We start from the raw sequence: 25,841 nt of genomic DNA on the forward strand, positions 1-25,841 counted from the left end.
GATTCTAAGACCTATCTGGAATCTGAAAGTCTGTTTATTTGGGGAGGTGGGGAGGGGTGGGGTGGGGAAGCAAGGACAGTGAGCCACTTGGCCTATTTGGTGTATATTATTCAATGAACTTCCTCATCTGTGTGGCAGGTTAGTGTCTGAAGAAGCTGAAATGGAATCATGTGGAAAGGCTCATGAAATTAGTAAGAAAACAGGATGGATTCTAGGCCTCAGGTCAGATGCACATTACAGCTAATGAGGACTTGAAAAAGCGTATGCGATGGGGTAAATGACACGCTTGAGGTACTGTGGCTTTTGGCAACATTACTATGTTTAACAGGGACGAGGAAGGGCACAGGTGTTTTGTCTGAAAACACAAAAGCGTCTGAAATTTCTGTCTGAGTCCTCTAACCTGCTGAGCCAGCCAGCGCACTGGAAGGCAAAGCAGGCGTCAATCCAGACAGAGAGCAGGAACGACTCACCACACAGGTCTACTGCCTCACTCCCGGGGTTGGGGGGAGCAGCACCCAATCCCACACAACAGGCGAGGAACGCGCCGGGACAAACGGCGGGAAGAGGGGGAGCGCGGCGGAAAGAGTCATGTGACTCCCGCCCGCCTCCGGAGGCGGAGAGGGAAGCGTCGCGAGAACGGCGCGCGCCGGGGGCGTGGCGTGGCGGCTACAGGGCGCTGCGCTGCGGTGCGCTGGGTTGGCGACGACTGGGTAGGCGGCGGCTGCTCCGCTGCTCCAGGAGGAGAAATGGCGGCGGGCGGCGGACGCTGAGGACAGCGCTCAGGTACGGGCCGCCCGCTGTTCTGCAGAGAGACAGGGCCTGCCGCTTCCGGCGGGCTGCACTGAGGCCGGGGCGCCGCCTCCCGGCCCGGTAGCCGCCACAGGTGGCTCCTTCCTTCCCTCCCGGAGGATGCTCCGGCCCTGCCCTGAGGGAGGGGGAGAGCCGGCGGCTCTTTGCGTGGCCTGGGGCGGCGCGGCGGCTGGGGAGAGCCCGGTAACGGAGCGGGGGGCGGCGGGGAGGCCTGCAAAGGGGGTGGCGCAGGGCTCGCGGGCAGCTCTGCGGGGGTTGCGCTGTGGCTGCTGGAAGCGCCTGGCTGTAATACGGTGGGCTTACGAAAAGCGGCCCCTCGATCTCTTCTTCCCAGCCCTGAGATTTAGGAGGAATGCGGCTTGTTTACTTCCTTGACTCTTTTGAGGGGCTTTATATACATATATAAAAAAAAAAAAAAAAAAAAAAGTCAAAGTAGCTGCTGCTTTTTTTTTTCTTTTCTTTTTTTCTTGTCTTTCTGGTTTTCCTTGGTATCAAATGGAATCCCATAGTTGTGAACGGTTGCTTTGGTGTTATGATTCTTAATGAGGCTCTGAGATGTTATCAGAGTCAGTTAGGGAGAGAAATCATACAAAGGTTTGAGTTGGAAAGGACCTTTAAGATTATCTGCTTCCAACCCCCTGCTGTAGGCAGGGACACCTCCCTCTGGACCAGGTTACTCAAAGCCCCATCCAGCCTGGACTTGAAGGCTTTCAGGTAGGGGGCATCCACAGCCCCACCTGGCAAACGTGTTCCAGAGTCTCGCCACCCTCACAGTCAAGAATTTTTTCTAATATCTAATCTAAATCTACCCTCTGCCAGTTTCAAACTGTTTCCCCTTGTCCTTTTGTTACCCACCCTTATTAAAAGCTCCTCCCCGTGTTTTCTGTAGGCCCCCTTCAGGTACTGGAAGACCATTATAGGGTCCTTCCAGGGCCTTCTCTTCTCCAGGCTGAACAGCCCCAGCTCTCTCAGCCCGTCCTCATTGGTGAGGTGCTCCAGCCCTTTGTGGCCCTCCTCTGGACCTGATCCAACAGCTCCACGTCCTTATTGTGTCAGGAGATCCAGAACTGGACACAGTTCTCCAGGTGGGGTCTCATGAGAACATAGAGAAGCAGAATCACCTCCCTCGCTCTCCTGCTGCGACTCCGGATACAGTTGGCCTTCTGTGTGCATTGCTGGCTCGTATAGAGCTTCTCATCAACTGACACCCCCAAATCCTTCTTCTCAAGTCTGCATACAAATTCTGCTGTATCTGGAAACAATCAGTGATAGCAAAATCACAGTTAATGTAACGTGTTCATCTGTCATGCTATCTGTCATGTAATGCTAATTACCTTACATCACTTCCTATTTATGAATGATTTCAGATTTGTGCAGGCAGCCTTTCACAAAATCAGAGTTGTTGGGGCTGGAGGGGACCTCTGGAGATCACCTAGTCCAACTCCCATGTTAAAGCAGTAGTTTTCAGTTTTTAATCTAGCAATAGACATTACCAGTATCTAAGTGATTATCGAAAAATTAAGTATATTGAGAATTGGTTCAGTGTGGGTGATTTTTTTGAGGCCTGAATTTTGAATTTTGCCACCTTGGTTCATCCCCCATAAAATTTTGTTGTCCATGGATTCTTTAGTTGAAAAAGTGTAGTGATGGAATGTGTTACTCAGTCTGGAATAATAATTTAATCTGATTATTCCCTCATTTGGCGTGTTTATGATCTGAAAACAATACCTCTTGAGCTAGGTATTCTCTGGTCAAGCTCTTTAAAAGAAGGAATGCTTCTTTGAGAAGATATGGGTGCTTGGGAAGTAACATAGAATCATAAAATCAAGATTGCAAAAGGCCCCTAAGGTCATCTAGTCCAGCCATCCACCCATCCCCACCATGCCCACTAACCGTGTCCCTCAGTGCTACATCTGCATGCTTCTTGGAACTCTTCCAGGGACAGTGACTGCAGCCTGTGCCACTGCCTCACCACTCTTTCTGAGCTGAACTTTTTCCTAATTTTGAGACCTGACAGATGCATTTACCCCTCTCTGCTTAGTGTGAATGTAGCTATGGTTGAGACAGCTTGTCATTTTTTAATCTAGCAACTGAAAAAGTTGGCAGACTTTTTCAAGACTGCCAACCCAGTTAGTGAAAGTGGCAAATCATTAGAAAAGAGAAAAAAGCATCTTGTTTTGTCAAGATACCAACTATTTCCAGGCTGTTTTGTTTGTCAGTGATTTCACTTCCTTTCTGGTTAGTTCTTAAGTTTGGGTACTTTAGCCAACAAAATAATTTTATACATCTTCAGCTTTATGTTTTCAGCTTTATGTTGTATTCTTGTGACGGAGACCAGCTCAAGACGCGTGTTCCAGGCGTTTTGATCTGGTCTCCATCATTCTTGGACAAGTGGAAATGAGTGACATGCAGCTGTGACATACCCCAGGTGACGAGGAGAACCTGTATGGTACTGATAGTGAAGGACAGGGTGCAGACAAGATAGAATGGCTGTGGTGTTGAGTCAGGGGTAAAGCACTATGGTTGGTCCTCAGCATCTTTCCACATCTTAGTGATGTGATTTACAAAGCCGTTGCTTCCATGAGGTGGATGACACTGCAAGTGGCTTAGTTCAGGTGCTTAGATCTCAGCATTTGCTAGCTGATGCCACAGGAAAATACTTAACCGGTTGCCCAAAGATAGTGTACCTGTAGGCTGCTCTGTATGAGTAGATAGTGCTGAAACTTGCATGGTTATAGAGTCATCCTTGTGATTTTTCTGTTGGGCTTTGTTAAAACTGTTGTAAGCATCAGTCCTCATATGGCAGAGCGTCAGAGCTCGTATGGCTTGCTGGTCTTTGGCCCAGTGTGAGACCAGCTTTCCCACAGATGGCTGTTGTGAGGACAAGGATGTGTATAAGAGTGTTTCCCTGGCATGATGAGATTAACCAAACGGGTTAGCCAATTAAGATAGAGCAGCAGGAACAAGTGAGGGTTTTTTTTTTTTTTTCTTCTTTCTTGTTATTGTGTTGCAGTTTGAGTGTAACTTCTTTTTTGTGGAAGGTTCTGGCAAGTTCATCTTTACGAAAGAAAGCAGAAATTAAGGTGGAATGTGAATATATACGGGTGCTCTTCATTGTTATATGTTTGAGGAAGCTTTTACAGTTGTTGACAGTGGAGAGAAGGTGAAAACCATAATGATCGCATGTCAGTACTGCTCTTCTTACTTACATTACATGTCCTCAAGAACAAACCTGTGCTTGTTTCTGTAAAAAGACTAAAGATGTGCTTGAGATGAGATCAAGAAAACCAAGCTGGTCAGCTCTGCAAAGAAAACCTGTGCTTGCTGTGGTTGTGGACTTCTTTTTTTTTTTTTTTTTTTTTGCTTTCTTAATTATTATTTTTATTTTGCAGTCAATTTTACATGCATTTGCTCTTTAGTATATTTTGGATAGCTTATGTTTTGGATAGCCTGTGTTGTTTGACCATGGAAAAAAAGATGAAATATATTGCATGGTCCAGGAATCTGCTGGTACACCTCTCCCCAGTATCAACAACAGTGGAACAATACTTAATACAACATTTTTTTTCCACCAGTGCAGCATTGAAATCTAGTTAAATAACTGTGTTGGAACTGACTGTAATGTGTGGGCTGTTCTCATTTTTTAATTTTACATTTTGTGCATTGTTTTATGTTAAGGCAGCTCTTTTTTTTTCTTTTTCTTTTGCAGGGACAGCAGTCTGGACAGTGTGCTGCTTAGTCTTAGTTTGAAACTGTTTTATTTTCTATCAGTTCTTGCTTTGTCTACTTGTGTTTTCAGAACGTATGCTAACAAATTGGGGAAAGAAAATTAATCTATGAATGTTTTTGTAGGTATCTTTGAGCTGACTTGTGCCATCGAATGCTAAGATTGATAAAATCATGGATATCTACACAAGGGCTCAGGGCAGTCGAATGAAACCAAGAATATCAGTGAAAAAGGTAATTATATTTAATAATAATAATTTCATAGATTTTTCAATCCTTAGTGCAGCAGTCTGATAATGAACTAAGTAAACTTTTAGGTTTACATGGTGAGTTTTCTCCGCCCCTTTTTTTTGTAAGTTTTAATTTTGGCAGGCTGATGTTTCAAGGAGGCATAAAACTGGCCTTGCTTTATGCATTGGCTTATTTATCCCAGCAGAGTACAGCCTGGGAGACAAAATACTGTAGAGAAGGGTTGTGCATGCTTTTTTTCCTCTCTTCCTTTTCAGTTTTGAGGTGGATACAATGAAAGTGATGTACTTGAATGTTAAATTTTGCCTTGTTTGTGGAGAACAACTTTTTTATTTCAAGCACACATTCAAATTTACATGTATGAAATATATAGCAGTCAGTGACAACTGCCCAATGAAGTCTGTGTTAGGTTTTACTGTAATATTTTTATTTTTTTTTTAATCTGGCTTATTCTGAGGTTTACATGAATTTCTGGGCAGTGCTTTGGTGAAAAATAGTCTGTTTAAGCACTTGTGAAAGATAACACATTTGGAAAAAAAAAATTATTTATTCTTTTCAATTTTTTTCCCCTCAGTTTGGAGAAATAAACTGCAGCTTCCTCAAGTGAAATTATTACATTGAAGTTTACCCTGAAGTAATAAACTGATTTATCCAGTTACCAGTGAGGCTGTGGATGTCCCATCCCTAAAAGCATTCAAGGCCAGGCTGGATGGGGCTCTAAGCAGTCTGGTCTAGAGGGAGGTGTCCCTGCCTATAGCAGGGGGTTGGAATCAGATAATCTTAAAGGTCTGTTCCAACCTGAGCTATTCCATGACTCCGTATTTCTCACAATAGTCCAATGCAGATGAGTTTTTTCCTGGGTCTTCCCTGATTCCTGCCTGACTTACAAATGTGTGCAGTGTTGAAGTGGGGAAATTAAGCAAGGAATAGTTTTGTTGCCTAGAAATTGCATTACTTTTATTCCATAAAACACATTTTTCTTTCTTAAGGAGACAGTATATGCATCATAGATCCTATAGAAACAGTCTGAGGGCAAGAATGTGCATGATGTGAGTGCCAGGCAGTTAATCAGTTTCAAATTCAGAATGATAATTGCTTTGTATTAAGCAGTTTATAATTATGGGTTATCTTTTAGCTTTAAGACATGATGTATACAATTTTTCTTGGCTTATGTAAAGTTAAAATAAAGTTGTTTAACAGCATTCAGGTCACTTTACATCCTTAACTTCATCATAAAGTGCATTTTAGAGGATGTTGTTGATTTCCTATTTGTTTTTATCATAGAATCACCAAAGTTGGAAAAGCCCTCTTAAGATCATCCAGTCCAACCATCCAGCTATCACCAATATTTCCCCACTGAACCTTGTCCTTTAGTACCACATTTAAATGTTTCTTGAATACCTCCAGGGACGATGATTCCACCACCTCCCTGTGCAGCCCATTCCAGTGCCTGACTATTCTTTCAGAGAGGTTTTCCCTAACATCCAACCTGACAATTTCTTCCTTCAACTAAGAAAAAAACCCACACATAACATAAAACCAAAGTCAGACAAAAATCCCATAGTTTTTTTGGCCTTTGCACTGCAGAAACATCTTTTTAATGATTACAGTGATTCCTCACTGATTGGAATGGTTGTCTAAAGTACTAGTTTTGTGAATTGCTCTGTTAATTGCCATTAAGCATTCTGGACTGTGTGGTTCTAGCAACACGAGTACTTAGGTGCCTTGCAGAATTCTACATTCCCATGCAGCTGAACTCTGATGTTTTTATCTCTAGCTGCTTCCTCTTGATTTTTCCCTGGGGGATAACAAGTTTTAGTTTGGCTCTTCAATTCTTTTTCACAGACCCAGGCAGTGGTCTGATCAGGATGACAGTATATTTCATAGAATCACAGAATGGCCTGAGTTGAAAAGGATCATAATGATCACCTAGTTTCAATCCCCTGCTACGTGCAAGGTCACCAACCACTAGACCGTCTTCTGCTGGTTCTCAGCTTGCAGTCTGATTCCTGTCTTTGTAATACTTCAGATGAAAATGTTGCACTGTGTGGTTGTGGCATTTGCATTTAAAGCAGAAGTTTCCACTTTCACAAAATGACTTGAGAATATTCAGTTTATTTTATTTATTTTTCCTGATTTTATGTGAAATCAGGAAGAAGTCTCCTGATACCTAAGTGCAGAGTAAATGTGATCTGCCTGCTCTGGACTTGATTTTTCAGTAGGCAGTGGAAGAAGTGAGAGTTTTTCAGGTACTGTTATTGATCGTGGAAATCTCCTTCTGCTAGCTTTGCAAAAGCAGCTTTCTCCAGTATTGCAAACGTCTTGCAGGTTTGTAGGTTGTATGAAATGTTAGAAAGCAGTTATTTAGATCATTAGACTAAGTAGTGTGCAGTTTTTTCTACAGTGCAGGATCTGTAACTAATGACTCCTTGGTTTGTTGGCTACAAAGGGAGCAATGCAAAACTTCAAATGATTCTTTTGAGCTGGAAGAGTGGTGAGGATTTTCATTGTTCAGGTCAGTTTTGCTCTGCATGCTTTTTAGGGTATTTTTCTTTTCTGCTACTTTGACTTAGTGCAGATTCCAAACACACTCTTAAAGCAGACTTTCCTGTCAGGCATCTGAGGAAGGAGTATATGGACCTATCAAGTAGTTTTCTTTTGTTTCTCTTGTCAGTATGAAGAAGTATATTGTTAGTGGTTGTACTGTTTACAAAAACAAACAATATCCTTCTGTTGAAGATGACCTCTTGTCCTTACCTACATTGATCTGCTGATCTTGAGGACGTGCTGCTTTTCAGTTTTCAATTTAATTTGGTATGGTTGAGAAAGCTTGCTTTCATTGCCTGTTGGGTTGGAAGTTTTCTCTGAAGTGAAATCTCTGTCGAAAGCATGATTTTGATAATAGAATTAAGGCTATCAAATGTAGTCTCACAGTTAATGAGGGGAAATGAAAACAAAACCCCACAAAACAAAACACAACAAAAAGCCTTACTGCAGATTTCAAGTCTTTTTGAAGCATACTGCTTTGATGATTCCAAATCTTAGGAATTCCACTACTCACACCAAACTTATACCTGTTTGTTCACAGGTATCATTATTCTTCAGCTTGTTCTTTTCCCTTTGGCTGATGTTCACCTTCATGATGTATTTACAGTTGTAGATATGTTCTCTGTTAGTCTTGATTTTTTTTTTTTTTTTTTGGAAACTGCAAGCTAAAGGTTTAGTCTGCTTTTGTATGAAAGCCTCTGTGTTCAGTGATTATCCTTCATCTGTGCTTGTTGTGAGTTAATCTTCTTTCTACATGAGGATGATATGGTACGTGCAATTACAGAGGACGCACTCAGCCACTCAAACTATGCCAGTTATCCTGCTAAAGGATGCTTACTGGGGTCACGTTTGCTATTTTCAGTGCTGCATCATCCTGATTGTTTGCTTCACTGTCGTAACGAAGAGGCAGAGCCACATCTCTTGTTTCCCAGATGTGACTTCACAGTTCTATTCAAAAGCTTGCTATTATTTTTAAAGGCTGTAACCTTGCACTTCATATGTTTGCATTTTATACTGCTCTCACCTTGAGCTTCCTGTATGTGCTGCTCTTTTTTCAGTCAATGATACCTGCTTGCTTCGTGTTATCAGATTTCATCTGTACCTTTACTCTTTTATTTTAATAATAATAATTAATATTGATGATACTTGACCTCAGTTTCAAGATAAGTTATGAGGACACTGGTTATTGTGTTGCTAGCCTATACCTATTACCTTCTGAAAAAACAAAAACCTATACTGCCAGGCCTTCATATAGCCATTTATGACAGTTCTACCAGACCTGAGGGAGATCTTTTTCTTATTATTGCACATTTCTTCCTTGCTCTCTTACACCCAGTATTCTCCAAAATCCTGAATTTTCTAACTTAAACTACAGTAACTCTTAACACCATACCTTTTTTTGTCGTTGTCTATCCTGTGTTTTCTTTCAGGATATTAAACTAAGGAAAAAAATATGTATATATGAAGTGTGTAATAATTACTCTAAGAAGCAGAGGATAATTTTCAGTTTTTATCAGACTGGGTCATTGTTGGGTTGCAGGGAATTTCCAGGTCATATTGTCTGACTTTTTTATTACTTAGTTTTGAGTGCTGAGACTGATTAAATTGTTGTATAAGCTGAAAATGAGCTATTTCATCAAGCTGATTTGACTGCTTAAGTGACTTTTTCTGTTAGATGGATGGGTGAGAGTCTGCTTCTAAATCTGTTGGGGGAGAGCCTGTCAGCAGTATCAGCATTGCAGCCACCTGTAAATCTGGATGATCTGGAGGATCAGAAACATTGTTTGCATACCTTGAGAAGTATGAAGATGCATATGTATTACAGCATTAAATATGTGGGGACAAAGTTAGAGATGCAAGTAGGGATTATTTGAATGACCTCCAAGGTGTCCTAAATACATGCCAAAACGTTTCAGTTACTGGTTCTTACTTTTCCATAGATGTAGCTGATTTGACTGCTTCAATATTACTTGGCCTTTGCTGTAAGTCTAGTAATCCCAGCCTTGCTTGCTAACATTTTGAAATCTGTTTTGGTTATTTCAGGGGTCCTGAATTTTGTTTCTGTCTTAGTAGTTTAAAAATGCTTTCCTAATTTTATGTTGTTATGAGCACAAGTATGGTGATACTGATGGTATCAGTTGGGCTTCCAGTGTATTAGTACTTAACACCATTGTTCTTAAGAAAAACAGCTCTTTCCAGAGCCTTAATTGTGGTAAGTAACGTCAGCTTTTACCATAAAGGGATTATTTTTGCTGTGGGATTGTGAGAAATGCAAAGCTTTCCCTGACTAAATTTAGTTCTCTGGTACTTCTGCTGTTGTTTAAGAAGCTGTGCAGATTTGAAATAGCTTAAATTTGATGCATTTCTCACTTAATTTGTAACAGGGCAGAATAAATAACTGGGTCAACAATGCATAACCAAATCATAATCTCATTTTTACTTCTTAACCTTTTCTCTTGCTAGGGGACAGCAATTTTAAAAGCCAAAAGGAGAAAATATTACAAGAAATAATTACAAGGAATTAAGTTCTTTAATTTTTATAGAATGGGGAAAGAAGATATGTAGAGGGTTTCTTTTTTTTCCCTTTGGCTTGTTTTCTTTCCTTGTGACTGCTGAAGCCATCTCTCTAATATTTCATGGCTAAATTAGCTTTTCATGCTTTTTAAGGAAAACCCGATGGAAAAGTTCTGTATACAAGCTCTGATGCACAGAGTGGGTGGGCCTTCAAATTTCTTCTTGGATTCATCTTTCTTTTTTTTCCCAAATCTGCACTTTCTTTGATCTTAGGATCTTTTAGGAGAAAGTTTAGGATCTTTTAGGAGGAAGTTTTTCACGCAGAGGGTGGTGATGCACTGGAACAGGTTGCCCAAAGTTTGAAACAGTGCTTAGAATAAGGAAATTAAGGAGGTGCCTAGAAAAGCCTCTTCAAAACTGAAAATAACTTCTTGTCTTTTTTTTTTCCCATTGTTTTTCAGAGCTTTGGTGAAGGTGTACTGCACTCTATGAAGTCACTGCTGCACAGCAGAAAAGAGTTATGCAGTGTATCAGCAGAAGAATGTTTAAGTTGGGAAGAACAAGATAACTTTATTGAGGTTTGGCATAACCTAATCTTTTATGTATGTTTTTTGGTTATGATGTAAGATGATCTATCTTGTAGCATGCAGGATAGTAAATGTGAACAGTGTTGCAACTTACTGACAGTTAATTCCTTGTCCCATGTTGCTATTCTTGCATTCAGTCCTTGAAGTGCTGAAAATAACTGTAACGTTCAAGATGATGTTTCTCTGCTTTGTAGGAGTTGTGAAACTAAATAACAAGACATGTAGGTAAATTTTGTAGGAATGGTGTGACTGGATGCTCAGCATTTGTGAGCATTCCTGTGTTCAAGTTGTACAGATAGTACCCTAATGAAGTAGCATTTTGGTCCAAGTCTGAAGATGAAAGCTAGTGGACTGCTTATATTTCCTAGTGCTCAGTGTTAAAAGGTAAAGCTCCAGCATTGCAGATCAGGACTTCTGTGACATGAATACATATGGGCCAAAAGCTGAACCAAGTCTGGTGATGGGGTGGGAAAAAGAAAGAGTAGACTGAGAGAGAATTCAGAAGTATCTCAGTAAATTAAACCTTGAGCTGTGAAGACAACTAGATCTGTTTGAGTTACCAAATTTAAGACCAATTTCTCCAAATAGAAACCAAAAAGGTAAGAAGCACTATGCAATGTGTATCTCTTAAGAGCTGTAGAAGACTACTGAGCAATTGACAGGCCTGACAAGGAGCCTTATAGGAGGGGAGCAAGACCTGAACTGATTAGGAAGAAAAAGACAGAAATTAGTAGATTCAGCTGTTTCTTTGATGGCAAAGTATTCTTTGGGAGTGGAAAAGGTTCATAATCATTATTTTTGTGGAAGAGGAAAGGGCCTGTAGGAAGACAAAAGAGCATACGCCCACTAAAAAAACATCCTAACTTCAGCAAACACTAAAGCCTCCCAAAATGTTCTTCAGAGAAATGTTTTCCCTCCAAGCCTTTAAATTGCTAGGCCTCTTCTTCTGTTCATACAGTAGGTGTTGTGCAGATGAGGTGTTGGAATTGAAAGGTGTCTTCAGATACTGTATGCTTAAAGGATGTAGGAGCTTAAGGGTATATCACTGAAAAAGGATCATTTAATAGCACAGAGAACATGATGCTAGAGAACTGTGATTTGCTAAGAGCCATTTAGAATGCTACTGCAAAAGAGTTAATTTAAGATTTTGTTGTAATTGAGATAAAGATAAGTGGATGCAAACAGGAAGATTTTTGTGGGAGGCCAACGTAGTTGCATGATACTACCTGAAATAAGTCAGAATTCTTAATATTTTAACATGATTTCAGTTTAAAAGGTTTTTTGTTCCCATGTGTGCTCATTCAAAACTCAACTGCAGTACAAAACGATTATTTTTTAGCCATTTATTTTTATAGCTCTTTCACAGTTTCTCTGTATGCACAGGTAAGTTGCTGATCCAGTTAGTAAGTGATTATAAACATAGTTGTTCTTTGCTGGTTTTAGGCATGAGAAGCATCTCACTAGCACAGTCTTACTGTGAACTGTGACCCGAATACTTAAAAATCACTCACTCAATTGCATAGTGCTCTGAAATAATTGAATCCCAGCCGCATCAACTTCAACTCCAAACATGGAATCATAGAATCTGTAGAGTTGGAAGGGACCTCTAGAGGTCATCTAGTCCAACTCCCTTGCAATGAACAGGGACACCTACAGCTAGATCAGGAGTTCAGACCCCATCCAGGCTGACCTTGAGTGTCTCCAGGGATGGGATATCAACCACATCTCTGGGCAACCTGTTCCTGTGCTTCACCACCCGCCCTGTAGAAGGTTTTACTTATATAGAACCTAGATCTACCCTCTTTAAGTTTGAAACCGTTTTTCTTTGTTCCATCATCACAGACTCTGCTAAAGAGTCTGTCCCCTTCTTTCCTGTACCTCCCCTTTAGACACTGAATGGTTGCTACCAGTCTGCTTCAGAGCCTTTTCTGAGGCTGAACAGTCCTAGCTCTTTCAGGCTGTCCTCATAAGAGAGGTGATTCATCCCTGGGATCATTTTTGTGGCCCTCTTCCTGATATGCTCCAGCATGTCCATGTCTCTCCTGTACTGAGGACTCTACATCTGAATGCAGTACTCCACGTGAGGCCTCACCAGCACAGAGTAGAGGGGCAGGATCACCTTCCTTGCCTTGCTGGCCACACTTCTTTTGATGCAGCCCAGGATATGTTTGGCCCTGTGGGCTATAAGGGCACACTGTTTACTCGTGTTCAGCTTTTCTTTCACCACAGTCTTTTTTGGCAGGACTTTACTGAGTCCTTTCATCCTCCCCCAGTTTGTATTGGTAGGAGGGGTTGCCTTGACCCAGGTGCAAGGTATTGCATTTGGATTTGCTGAGCTGCATGAGGCTCACCTGGGCCCACTGCTTGAGCCTGTCTAGTCCCTCTGAATGGCATCCTGACCCTCTGGTGTGTTGTCTGCACCCCACAGCTTGGTGTCATCAGCACACTTTGCCGAGGCTGCACTCAACTTCGTTGTTAGTATCACTGATCAAGATTGAAGAGTATCAGTCCACGCACTGACTCCTGTGGGACAGTACTCATCACTGATCTCCATCCAGACATTGAATTATTGGCCACCACTCTCTGGGCTTGATCCTGCAGCCAGTTCTTCATCCCTCGAACAGTACACCCATTAAATCCATATTTTTCCAATTTGGAGAGGGGGATGTTGTAGGATACCATGTCAAAGGCCTTACTGAAGTCCAAGCAGGTGACATTGGCGGCTCTTCCCTTGTCTGTTCATGCAGTAGCACTATCATAACATAGAATAACATAGAATCATAGAATCACCAAGGTTGGAAAAGACCTAAAAGATCACCCAGTCCAACCATAAAAGGCTGTTAGTTTGGTCAAGCAGGATTTACACTTGGTGAAGCCATGCTGGTTTTCCCATATCACCCCCCTGTCTTCCATGTGCTTTAGCATAGCTTCTAGAAGGATTTGCTCTGTGATCTTTCCAAGGACAAATGTGAGACTGACAGGTTGGTAGTTTCCAGGGTCATCCTTTTTACCCTTCTTAAAAATGGGTGCGATGCTGCCTTTTTCCCACTCACCAGTGTCTTCACCTTATTGCCACGATTATTCAGATATCATTGTGAGTGGCTTGGTGACTACATCAGCTAATTTCCTCAGGACTCTGGGATGCATCTCATTGGAACCCGTAGACTTGTGGATGTTCAGGTTCCTCAGGTTGTCACAAACATGATCTTTGCTTACAGTGGGAGGGACGTTACTTCCCCTGTTTCCTCCTTCCAAACCAAACATTTTAGGGCTGTGTGATGGGCAGTTATCAGAGAAGACCATGACAAAAAGTACCTCAGCCTTCTCCTTGTCTGTTGTTACCCACCTTGCCTGTGTCACTCACTAGGGGGAATACATCCTCCTGGACCTTCCTTTTCTGGTTGAGGTATCTGTAGAATCCTTTCTTCTTCTTGGCACCTCCTGCCAAGTTTAGTTCATGCTGGGCTGTGGCTTTCCTGATCCCATCCCTTCTTAGCCTAGCAGCTTCCTAATACTCTTCTCACATCAATGGATGTGTTAATATTTGTGCTCCAGTTCTTACAACCTTGTTTTGAAAATAAAAGCTGTGTATTTTTAGTAGCATGCAGTTACCCAACTGATTTTTCATTAGGGAAATATTAAATGAAAATGAGAAGATCTGACATCTGAAACAAAATTTTCATAGTTGAATGTAAAGTAGATCATAAGCTGATGCCAAAGAATGAAGATAAGACAAAATACTTAATGCCTTTGATCTTTTAGCCTTGAATGAAATGAGATGCCTGTAAGCAGAATAGCAGAAAGCAATAAAATACCCCTGTCCACAAGTCCCCAAACCCATAATATAGTTGACGTTTCAGACATATAGCAGGTTCTTGAGCCTTACAAGACCTTCTTAGTGCTTGAATGCTCTAATCCTTTTACTTCAGAGGGTCTGTCTACTTGGGTATGGCATGCAGACACACAGCTTAAGTCATCTGCTGTGTTTTGGCCTAAGGCTAATCAATTTATTTGGTAAATTGTCTGTGTTAGCATCGTGATCTCTTCAGAATATCCAAACGTGTCATAGTTTGTTAGCATGGACAGATTTCAGATGAGAACTGGTTTATACGTGTCCAGCTTGAAGCACTGATCTTTGCAAAATCATCTTTATTTTAACAGACTTAATGGGATGTATATGTGTTGCTAAATTTCAGCAAGCAAATAGACCCTAGAAAGAAATGAACTTAGTGGGTTTTACAAGTTGTATGTGCACCTCAGTCTGATCTGGTCTTTCAAAAGTCAAATACCATAGCGTTACTATGTGCATATGCAGTATTTTTTAGGTAAGATGTGCTACCCTAACGTGTGAGTTTTGTTGTGGCAGAATGAAGATTTATGGTAGAAATGTTACAAGCTAACAGTTTTACAGAAAACTACAGAGTTATTTTCTGAATTTCAGTATGTTCATGTTTTTCTTCTACAGGTTGCATTCATAGGTTTTGCTGAAGAGATGGGTACTGCTCATTTGCAGGTACAGTATATCTATCTAGACTGGAAAATACAATGTTTTTCAGCACTGGTTATTTCTTGTAAGTACTACGTAGATTTTTGGACAGAGGAATTTTGATGTTTGAAATATGTTTACTTAGTCCTCTAAGAGCATCTGGAGGTCCACTGAGGACCATCACTGGCTAAGTCTTTTGTCTGTAGTTGCATACCTTGTACGATGTGCAGTTGCTTTTCAGTGCTTCCAAGATTCTCCTCTATGACCTTTAACCCTCTTCTGTTTCATGAGAAACAGTGGAAATTCTTTGGAAGAGCGGGTTAGATGTATGGATTGAATTATTGTATTATTAAATTACTAGTGGAATTGAGCTTTATACTAGAGCTTGAGAGAGTAAGTGGTGGATGGGTTAATAAATAAGGGATAAAAAGAGAAACTTTATCAAAATTAGCAGCTGTTGGAGGGGGTATGAGATTTAAAATGAAGCAACAAACAACAACTGTTCATTTTCATTCACTTTTATTTTTCTCGCTTTGTATTCTCAATTTTTTCCTATCTTAAAACCAGGAGCTGTCAGCTGTTTCTGTAGAACTTCCAGATGTTCTGAAATCGCTTCAGTTGTGCAAACTAAAAGAAAATGAGGTTATTTTTCTAAAAGATGTAAAGAAAACCTTGACAAAATCCTGTGTCATGAAAAACCAGGTAATTCTTTTGTTGTCTTGCATGTCTGATGCACAGAAGCTTTATATTTGGCCTCTTAAAGAGTTTGGTAATACTGCAGCTTGTTTTATTTTGGGGTCATGGTAGTATTAGTGTTCTGTATATCTGCATTTTTTGTTTAAAATGAGTGTTAGAAAATATTATTAGTGTAAATACTATGGTGCTGATCGCATCCTTCTGCTCAATTGCTGTCTCTTTCACTGCCAATTTGGAAAGAAGATGAAACTTGTCAAATTGCCTATCTCAGCTCTGCTCAAATATGGCTTCTATCCTCTGCAGACTCTCTTCATTGAAACAGAGATGCCAAGAAATTATGAGAATATCGGGTCCTCATAAAAGTCAGTGGGTTCTTCTCCAGTTACAAGTTTGTTGTCAAAGCAAAAAACTTTGTTATATTGATTTGCATGTTAAGTCAAGTTGCATTATAAAATCTTGAGGAAATAAATATCCTATTAGTTGAAATACTGTTCAATATAAACAGGCTTTAAAATTGTGTTTTTCAAATAGTTTCATGAGAACATGTCAGAATTGTATTTTACAGCCTTTTTTGTTTTATTGTAAAAATGTATTCAAATGGAGAAGTCGTTAAAATGGATAAGTAATTTTAACTATTGCTTTACGCATTTATTTTCTTTAAAAAAAATTCTGAATTGCTTATTGTTGATTAAAATATATGTCAGTTTCATCTGGGACACAATTATTTTCTTCAGAGTATCTGGTGTGATGCTATGTTTTGGTTCTAGGAGAAAAGCAGTGTTGATAACACAGTGATGTTTATAGTTGCTGATAAGCAGTGTTGTACAGAGCTAAGGCCATTCTCAGCAAAGGGCCCAAGCTGCTGTGAGGGAACAGAATTAGGACAGCTGACTAAAACTGGCCAAAAGGGTATTCCATACCATATCAAATCATGTAGAAGGAGTTATGAAGGGAGCGGGAGTTTATCTCGTGTGCTTCTGCTGCACAAGGGGTGCTGAGAATTGCTTGCTTATCACTTGTTATATGTGTTCATATATGTATATTTGTAAGTATGCATACATATACTTTTATATTTATATATAAAAAGTATCATCTGTTTCCTTTTCTTTATCTTAGTAAATAGCTTTATCTCAATCCATGAATTCTATTTTTTTTTTCCTCCTGATTCTCTCCTCTGTCCCACTGGGAAATAGTGGGAGTGAGCAAACAACTGTGTGGTGCTTAGCCACCTGCCTGATTAAACCACAACAATATGTTGAAGGAATCCTTTGTCATTCCCGACAGTTGAGATTATTCCAAGACTTTTTTTGTTTTCTTTTTTCTCTTTTTCAAGAACCAACTTCCTGAAGTGCTTTGTGTGATGCGACTGGCTCCTTCATTCCCAAAGATCAAAGCGGATTATGTATTTACCTTGCTGAGCAAGTATACCATGGGTGTAAGACACACAGTTGAAATAAACTCACTGCAAAAACATCAAGCAGAGACATCCCGGGCAGAAGATGATGACACTAATCAGTCAGTTTCTTCAATTGAAGATGATTTTGTCACTGCTTTTGAGCAGTTAGATGAAGATGAGCCTTCAAAGATGCAAAGTGTTGGTAAGTGCTTGCAGAGTTATAGAAATTGTTAACTGATGTTTAAGCTGTCAGGATTTCATAAGAAAAGAAGTGTAAGTAATGAGTAGTGAAGTTTTTTTGTGAAGTGATATTATACTACTTTAAATGCAATTTGTTGCTGTTCTTTTCACAACAGCTTATTAAGTCATAAACCAGAGATTCTAATCTTCACGTCAGATGCTGGTAAAACAGAATCTTCTACTTTGTGTGCTTAAAAAAAATACACAAATTCATAAATTTCAGGGAGTTGTATTGTGGGGCTTTGGGAAAAAATGTAATGTTGCTTTAATTAAGAAAGTAAGCTACTATATTGCAACAAAGCAAGTCCAGACATTGCTGTTCAAATCTATTGCTAGTGTAATTTCTGTGTAAATTCTTGTTTTTGAAGTAGTAACTATTTTTTCTTCCTTAGGGCCATGCAACTCTACTTCTCGAAGCCATCGAGATGCCGCTTCACAGACCATCCCTGGTCGGTGTTCAGAAGCTGTGGACTCGAAGATGCGTTTGGGTTCTGGATGTCAAAAGTCATCATCTGCTAGATCTTCTGCTTTGTTTGATGTTTTGAGACTTAAGGAACTGTCCTCAGTAAAAAATTCAGTTACAACTTCAATTTCTGATCCTTGGATACAAAAGAGTTTCTATAAGCCATATAACCCTTCTGATCAAGGTGTAAATTTTTTATGTAAAACGTTGTTTTCCTCTTCTCCAGCTGACTCTTCTGAGTCAAATTGTTCCAGCCCAAGCCCCATTATCTTCTTAGATGAAGAAGGGTATCAAAAAAGCTTGAAGGCAAAACTCCAGCTGCCAAAAATTCCAGTAGTGAAAGACGGTATTGAGGATTCAGACTCAGAAGTTAGTGAATTTTTTGATAGTTTTGATCAGTTTGATGAACTAGAACAAGCCCTAGAAAAATCTGTTAAAGTTATTAGGGATCCCATCTTAGGGAATCTCTCTCAGAAAAGGAGGACTGCCCATGAACATTTGTGTTCTGCTAACATTACAATGAATCCTCAGAAATTCAAGTTTGATCGTCCTACTCTTCCGGCCAATGTAAAGAAACCAACTCCTCGTAAACCAGAATCACCATATAGCAGTGTCTTTGATGTCCCAGATTCCCCTCGACCAGTTAAAACATCAGGGGAAGAGAATGGAGGCTTGTTCAGCCCTATTAGGTCGTCAGCATTCAGCCCACTAGGAGGCTGTGGTTCTTCTGAATGTTTATGTCGTATCAGTCTTGGTGGAGATGAGACGAGTCGAAACCACCATGATGCACTTTATAATACTTATTCAGAATATGCTGATACTGTTTCATTTGAAATATTGGGTTCTGTTTTTCAACCTGACTGTTCGTCAGAACTTGGAGGAAATGATTCCAGATGCAACAGGATTGCTTTGAAAGAAGATGATCAAGCTGCAGATCTCAGAAAGAAAACTGGCAAGGAGCCAGATAAACAAGCAAAATCTCAACATAAGTCATCAATGATTAGAGATAGCATTCAAAAATTTGCAACTGACTTGGTTGAAAAAAGTTTGGGCAGTGCATTTAAGGACCTGCAGAAAGGTGTTTCTTCATGTACCAATGCACTTTGTCATTTGGCTGCTAGGTTGACATCTTCAATCTTTCAAATGGCTTTCTATGAAATTGGAAGACGTAGAGCAATCTCCCTGAAGGAGCGTGCTATTAATGGGCTAGCAAGCTTTTTGGTGAGTGAAGCTATAACTGGTGCTTTGAAAGAACTACGACATGTAAAAAAACAGATGTTTACCAATACTGTTGCTAGATTTGCAGCAGACCTTGCTGAAGAACTTGTGTTTGAAGGAATCATGGAAGTATGCCAGTTTTCCTATCCATCGACTCCTACATCTGCACAGCTTTCTTCATTTTCTTATGAAGATAAAGTGGTAAGATCCTATGCCAGAGATCTGTCTGAGTCTGTCATTCAGGAGGCTTTTATTGAATTATCTCAGGTTGATGTCACCTTCACAACGCAAGCAGCCATTAGTGTTTCCATGGACAATGTTAAATATGTGAGTGCAGAAAGTATGCTAGAATCAACGCAGACCTCCACAGTTCTTCCTAATTTTAATGATAGGGTAGGACAGAATCCAACCCAAGATTGCAAGAAGGAATATACAGTACATCAAGCTCTATTTTGTACCTCTGGTGTTGTAAGTTCAATACCTGTTCCCTTAGCTGGAAGAGCTCTTTGTCATTATCAAGCTTCCTCTGATACTTGTAAAGCAAAAGTATGCAATGCTCCAATTTCTGATGACAGTATGAAAGTATACAAAGGCTGCAGTCATCCATTTTTCACAAGCAGAAAAAGAGAGGAGGACATCTCTTCCTTCAGGAATATATACCTGACTTCAGATCACAATCAAAGTGTTGAAAATAATCCGTCACTCTTACATAACCAGAATGATACTAAACAAACAAATAACAGATCTGGAACGAGGAGTAACTCGGAATTAACAAATGGGTCAAAAAACATTAATAGTTTCTCTGGGACTATGGTAGATATGATAGTAAATGAAGCTTATGAGACCATATCCTCATCTAGAGTAACAAAAGCAGGGGAAGAGTATACAGGTCTTTTAACAAGAAAAGTAGTAGATAAGAAACCCTATGTGCAATATAGCGGTGAAGATTTCCCCAAGAATGTGTTTGCAGATCACCTGGCCAAGTACATCATGAAACAATCTGTGGATGAGAGTAAAACTGTGTTACGCAACGCTAGTGAAAATTTATCATGTAATGTGGGCTCACAAACTCATGCAGATATCAGTGGAAGAGAGCAATGTGTAATAAAGAAGCAAGAGGCTGAGAAACAAAGTAATGTTTCCGTAATTGTTGAACAACAGATGCCTTTGAATAATCCATGTAAATTGCTTACTCCAACTAATTCTGTTCAGTGTTTTTCAGAATCTAGAGATTGTTGGCAGGAACAAAAAGGATACAGATGTTGTTCAAAATCACCACCACCTTGCTCCACTGTGACTTTAGCTAGGCGTGTTCTAGAGGATGTGACTGAGGCAGGAAGCTGCTCGATGACGTACTTAAACAAGCCCTCAACAAAACATGAGAGTCAAAAACCATTGTCAGGACCCTTGACTTACAGGCAAGCTGATTGTTTTCTGCACACAAATAGCTTTTCATCAGTGATGTCTGGCAGTGAAGATGCTTTGCAGATGGTTGATAAGTCAAGTATCAAAGATGGAAATAACAGTTTAACACCTGACACCCCCCCACCAACTCCTTTAGTACCATGTCAAGCTAGTTCTGAAAGAAACCTACGAAAACTGTCTAAGAAACTCAAGGGAGAATTAGCAAAGGAATTTGCACCTGCAACACCACCATCTACACCTTACAGTCCATCTGTTACAGGTTCATCTGAAATTGAACGTGACTCTTTGGAAAATGAGGAATTTATGCTGAAACTCATGCGATCACTTTCTGAAGAAGTTGAAAGTAGTGAAGATGAAGATCATTCTGAAATGATCATTGAGAAGGAAGAACGTTCAGAAAAAACTGTTCAGTATGCAGATTACTTAGCTAGTCATATAATTTCAATAGCAACTGAAATGGCAGCTTCCCATTTAGATGCTAAAACAAATGAAAGAGAAGCTGATAGACAGGTTCATTTGAGTATGCAAAACAAAAACTGTGGATATACTGCATCTGTAAGTACCCCAGAAGAGACATGCAGTTCTTTATGGAATTATGCAGGTGATATGGCAGGAAAAGTCATCAATGAAGCCAAGAAAATGGTGAAATCAAGGCACTGTAAACTGTTAAAGTTGAAACGTGTTAACTGCCAAGTGGATTGCCTTTATCTGAGAAAAGGTGATAAGGATCATAGTTCAAAGGAGGAATGTGGCCAAGTGCAGGACCAGTGTCCTGGTGAGAGAGATTCATCTGTACTTTCTTTACCACAAGGTCCAGGCATGATAGGTTTGACATCTAAGTACCCTAGCTGTGAAAGTGTGACTGATGAATATGCAGATCATATAATTCATGTTTTGAAAAGAGAAGGTGGTAACGCCGAACTGTTAATGGATCAGTATGCCAGCAGGCTTGCTTACAGGTCTATCAAATCAGGCCTACGGCAAGCTGCTAGGAAAACTAAATTGAGATGCAACAGAAAGATATTTCCTGGGCAAAGCGCACCGATGAATGGTAAACTAGAACTTACCAAAACAGTGAATAAAGATGCAGTACAGCAAGTGAAAAGTGGCATTCATCACTGTGCAGACCAAACTCATGAAAGAGGTATCAGCATGCAGAGAACAGAATGCATGGAATTGTTGCACTTTTCAGAATCTCTTGCTTGCAGCATAACGCATGATGTCAGAAAGAAATTGAAACTATCAGGAGCGTGTTTGCCAAAATCTCTGACAGATTCCTGTCTATATAAAAAGACTGAATTTGAGGAAATTGCAGGGGATCTTATTAGAACAAGATTTCCTAGGACAATTCTACCTTTCTCCCCAGATCATAAACTGTATCATAGCACGGGCAGTTTGAATGAAAATAGTTACAGTGAAAGCATAATTCAAGCTATAGAACAGTACGCTAGAAAAGTAGCAGATGATACTCTAGAAATGGGTTTAGAATCTGCTGGTCTCCAGGTTGCTGAAAACAGAAAAAATGGGGATAGGCTTTCATATACTGAGAAACTGTCTCCTTTTTCTGGAACTGTCTGTAGATGCTGCAGTATGAAGGAACATCATTACTGTAAAGAAAGTGTGTCTCATCACTTACCTCTGCAAGATTCTTCTATTCCAGTGAGGCATTTTCTTCATTGTAGGTTGGACAGTGTCTGCCAAAAACCAAGAGTCTTTCAGCTTGATATTCCTAAAATTCATGTTGATGTAGAACAGAAGACAATGTTCTCTGATAAGGTGGTTGCTGCGTCTGTCGAAAAAGCAGAGGGAGAGCAGAGTTATGCAAGTGTGGCAGCTGACAGTGGTATTGGACAAGATGGAGTCAGTTTTGCTGAAAGCCTTACTACTGAAATAATGACATCAGCTATGACTAATATCAGTCAGGCAGTTAACATAAGGTAATAATTCTCTTTTGTTGCAGTCTGTGCCAGAAGCATGAGGACTGTTAATACAAACATTAATGTGTTTAGAAGTTTTTTATCATTGTTGTTTTCTTTTAGAAATACAAATTTTATGTTCTGAGTACTTTGTTTTATTCGTATACTGGTATACAAATGATTCTTAACAAAAAAACCAAACATTTTTCCACCTGTGGGAGCTTGAAACAGATTTCTGCATGTTTCAGCGTGCATGTGTTCCAGTAGGTGGCTTTATATTTGGAGCTTACTATTTCAACTTGAAATACTATTATTTTTACCTACAGGAGATCCTTCAGGGTTTATTCATGCTTGAGCCGTGAAATAATTCTAATTTGTTCCTTTCTTGTATTTCCTTTTCTGTATTGAAAAATATAAGTAACTTATTTTTGATTGTCAGCAGGCACATCTGGTAGCATCCAGACCAGCCAGTACTTGATAGAATGAAGAGTTTATTTTACTTATAAATGTTGTGATAGCATCCTTATTATTGGAAGAAAAGAACCTCTTACAAGATAACAGGGTTATTTTACTTATAAATGTTGTGATAGCATCCTTATTATTGGAAGAAAAGAACCTCTTACAAGATAACAGTTTATTCTGTAAAATAGTGATACAGTAGGCAAAGAACAGAGGTTCAGATTTTTGTATACTTAGCAAAGGCAATTTTACTGTTTCTTTAAGTAAGCCTGTGGATAGGGAATAGTGCCACCATAACTTTAGGGCAAGGAGCAGCTGTTTGCAATGCCAAATCACTTATTTTCCTGGTTTCTAGAAGGGCATCACGACAAGTAATTAAAGAGACCTTAGTGTGGCTTACGGCTGCTGTGGGTCTGAATTCCTTTCTTCAGGGTTTGGTGTCACATGCAGATTAGCTTCTGCCCCGTAAACATCAGGGGAAGATCTTTGGTTTTGGAGGTGATAGCTGGGGGGAACATTTGCAGAAAACCATAAGCTCTGTTTTAATTTGTACGGCCTTTCAATGAAGGCATGTAACTAAAAACTCCAGCAGTGTAGAAATTGTATATCGTGACTCTGTACCAGTGGGGTTGGATCCTTAATCTGTATGTGACAAACAAAAAAGTAACATGGTTATATTCTTCTCATGTTTTTACTGGTCTAGTATTAAATGTGGAGGTCGATGGCCCTGCCTGTGATCAGGGAGGTTGGAGATTCATGATCCTTGAGGTCCCTTCCAACCCAGGCCATTCTGTGTGATGCCTACAGCATCAGAGCTGAGACTTTTTTAATTGCTTCTAAGAAAGTTCATTGAAATTTCTGGTTAGAAATGCAAAATTAAGGATTTTACTATTTTTTGTCTATGACAGCATGGAGATATTAAAATTTTAACGTGACAAAAAATGTTCAAATGCTTCTTACAGCATCATCTAATGTATGTCTCTTGAGATCTTCATTGTGTGGTGAAAGGAATGGCTGCTAGCACTGGTGAATAGATCTAGGCAGGAAATTCATCTTTTATTATTATTGGGGTGGATTATGATTCCAATTCTAAGCTATATTTTTGCCTAAAAGTACTTGTGCTTTCTGGAGTGAAGCATTGCCAGTAATGAAAGCAAGGGAGGGGAAATAGCCAAAGTGTCCTGTGTTGAACAATTTCAAAAATGTCAATTCTTCTGCTTGAAAACTGTACCTTGATCTACAGTCTATAGACTAAAATGCATAGACAGTAAAACTGTTCTATGCTTTATAGCAAACAGTCTTCTGAATGAGAGAATTATTTGTGCCATTCCCTCTGTCAGATTCATTTGGTTGCTCCATTTTTTTTGAGAAATTGGAAATTAATATCCTTGAAATAAGTGTTAAATTGTTGTAAATGAATTTAAACATATTTGACGTGAAACGCAGTGATGTTTTTGTCTTAATTTTTTCTTTAGCACTGTTGGAAGAGAAGGATTTCACTCTGTTGAATCTGTTGTTAGCCAGCAGATGAGCCTTAGTATTGGTGATGATAGCACTGGCAGCTGGTCAAATTTAAGTTTTGAAGATGAACATCCTGATGAGAGCAGCAGTTTTCTTCATCTCAGTGACAGGTAACTATAAATCTGTTAGCGCAGTTATTACTGTTACCTTGGCATGAAGAAACGTGGTATCAAGTGCATGTTTTCTGTGGGGAGATGGGGGAAAGAAGCTTATTTTGTCTTCAATAAGCAATGTGGTTCATATTGAAGTGGCTCTAATGTTGTATTTTGAATTGATGTTTTCCTACAAAATATTTTGTTCACAAATATTTGTAATACCTTAAGTGCAAAATAGGTTGTTTACTTTGTCACTTGTGTTACAGTTGCATCAAGTAAGATTGTTTATATGTATAATTTAAATATTTGTAAAAGATGCAGATATTTAAAAATAGCATGTGTAAAATACAGTTTGAAAGTAGTGTTTATTTAGCTCTGCAATTAAAAATTAATATGTTTTATGTAAATTCATTTATTCTTGAGAAGAACAAATGTGCTTCATTTGCACGAGGAGCTTTAAACGGCTGTTTTTAGGGGTTGAATTTATCAGCTATTCTTACTGATGCTGCTTGTGTATTCATGTGTTACTAACCAGGAACTTACAGGTGTGCAGTACTGGAACTTGCCTGTTTAGGATAGTAACTTTTTCCACAGAGCTTCGTGCTGAAATTCCAGTGGCTGATTGATAGCCAGCTAAATTAAAACAGGAATTTTAAACATCTGCAACGTTTCTGTTGCCAGAGAAAATTATAGTGAGTTGTGGTCCCAGCTTCTTTATAGGCAAGATATGAGGAGTGAGTTAGCTTAGTTTTGCATTCACTTAAGTAGAATGTTCAGCGCTTCAGATGAAAAACAGCAGAAATGGGTGTTGTTTTTTGGTTTTTTTTACACTCATGTAATGTGCACATAGATTGTTTGGTACCAAATTGAAACTGATCAAAAAGCTGTAGGTTTTTTTTTTTCATGTCTGGCTTAAGCAAATATTTTAATCAAACCAGTGCTACAATTTCTTACTCGTACAACAAAATCTATGAAAGTAAATATTGCCTGAAAGATATTTTAATAATGCATCATCTGTTCAATGAGTGGAAATAAATTTGACTTCCATGGTGGAATTCGGAATATAAGAGAAGAAGAATCAGCATATTGGCAGTTACAAACAGTGAATAAAATAGGAGTTAATTGATGCTGGAGAAAAAAAAAGATGTAAAGTCTGAACCTGTTATGCCCATGGTGTTTTTACTGTCATTCCCAAGACAGCTTTAAATGGAAAGAAAGTACTTTGTGCAATTTTAGAGACACTTTGTTCATTAGAGGAGGAATGACCTAAATCAGCATGTGACTCAGGGGAGAGGAGACATAATTTAGATGGCAAGGTGTTGACAGAAGAAACAGACGTGCACAAATTGCCCACCTAGCTTTACAGGACCAGCTGTGGATTGTTAAAGGCACCTGTATGTGTTTGTGCTGTTGAGTTCTAGCAGGTGGATGTGAAAGGATTGGGGGTTGTGGCTGTGAGCAAAAAGATGTTGGGGGAGATCGGAACCATGAAT

At 39.5% G+C, this 25,841-nt stretch overlaps 1 protein-coding gene across 2 annotated transcripts in view; it reads left to right on the forward strand.

The window, feature by feature from the left end:
• Positions 1 to 713: 713 nt before the first annotated feature.
• The window catches only part of AKAP11 (A-kinase anchoring protein 11), a 36,548-nt gene continuing 11,420 nt past the window's right edge, over positions 714 to 25,841 (forward strand). For both annotated transcript variants that reach the window (XM_042838873.1, XM_042838874.1), the window contains exons 1-8: positions 714 to 783; positions 4,663 to 4,770; positions 10,308 to 10,424; positions 14,899 to 14,946; positions 15,487 to 15,621; positions 16,949 to 17,213; positions 17,644 to 22,294; positions 24,208 to 24,363. In XM_042838873.1, the coding sequence (XP_042694807.1) occupies positions 4,711 to 4,770; positions 10,308 to 10,424; positions 14,899 to 14,946; positions 15,487 to 15,621; positions 16,949 to 17,213; positions 17,644 to 22,294; positions 24,208 to 24,363 (5,432 nt within the window). In that variant the 5' untranslated portion in view covers positions 714 to 783; positions 4,663 to 4,710. The remainder of the gene's footprint in view (positions 784 to 4,662; positions 4,771 to 10,307; positions 10,425 to 14,898; positions 14,947 to 15,486; positions 15,622 to 16,948; positions 17,214 to 17,643; positions 22,295 to 24,207; positions 24,364 to 25,841) is intronic.

Source organism: Centrocercus urophasianus, unplaced genomic scaffold (assembly GCF_019232065.1).
Source record: "Centrocercus urophasianus isolate 14NV4802_14NV808 unplaced genomic scaffold, USGS_Curo_1.0 seq_9, whole genome shotgun sequence".
NCBI lineage: Eukaryota > Metazoa > Chordata > Aves > Galliformes > Phasianidae > Centrocercus > Centrocercus urophasianus.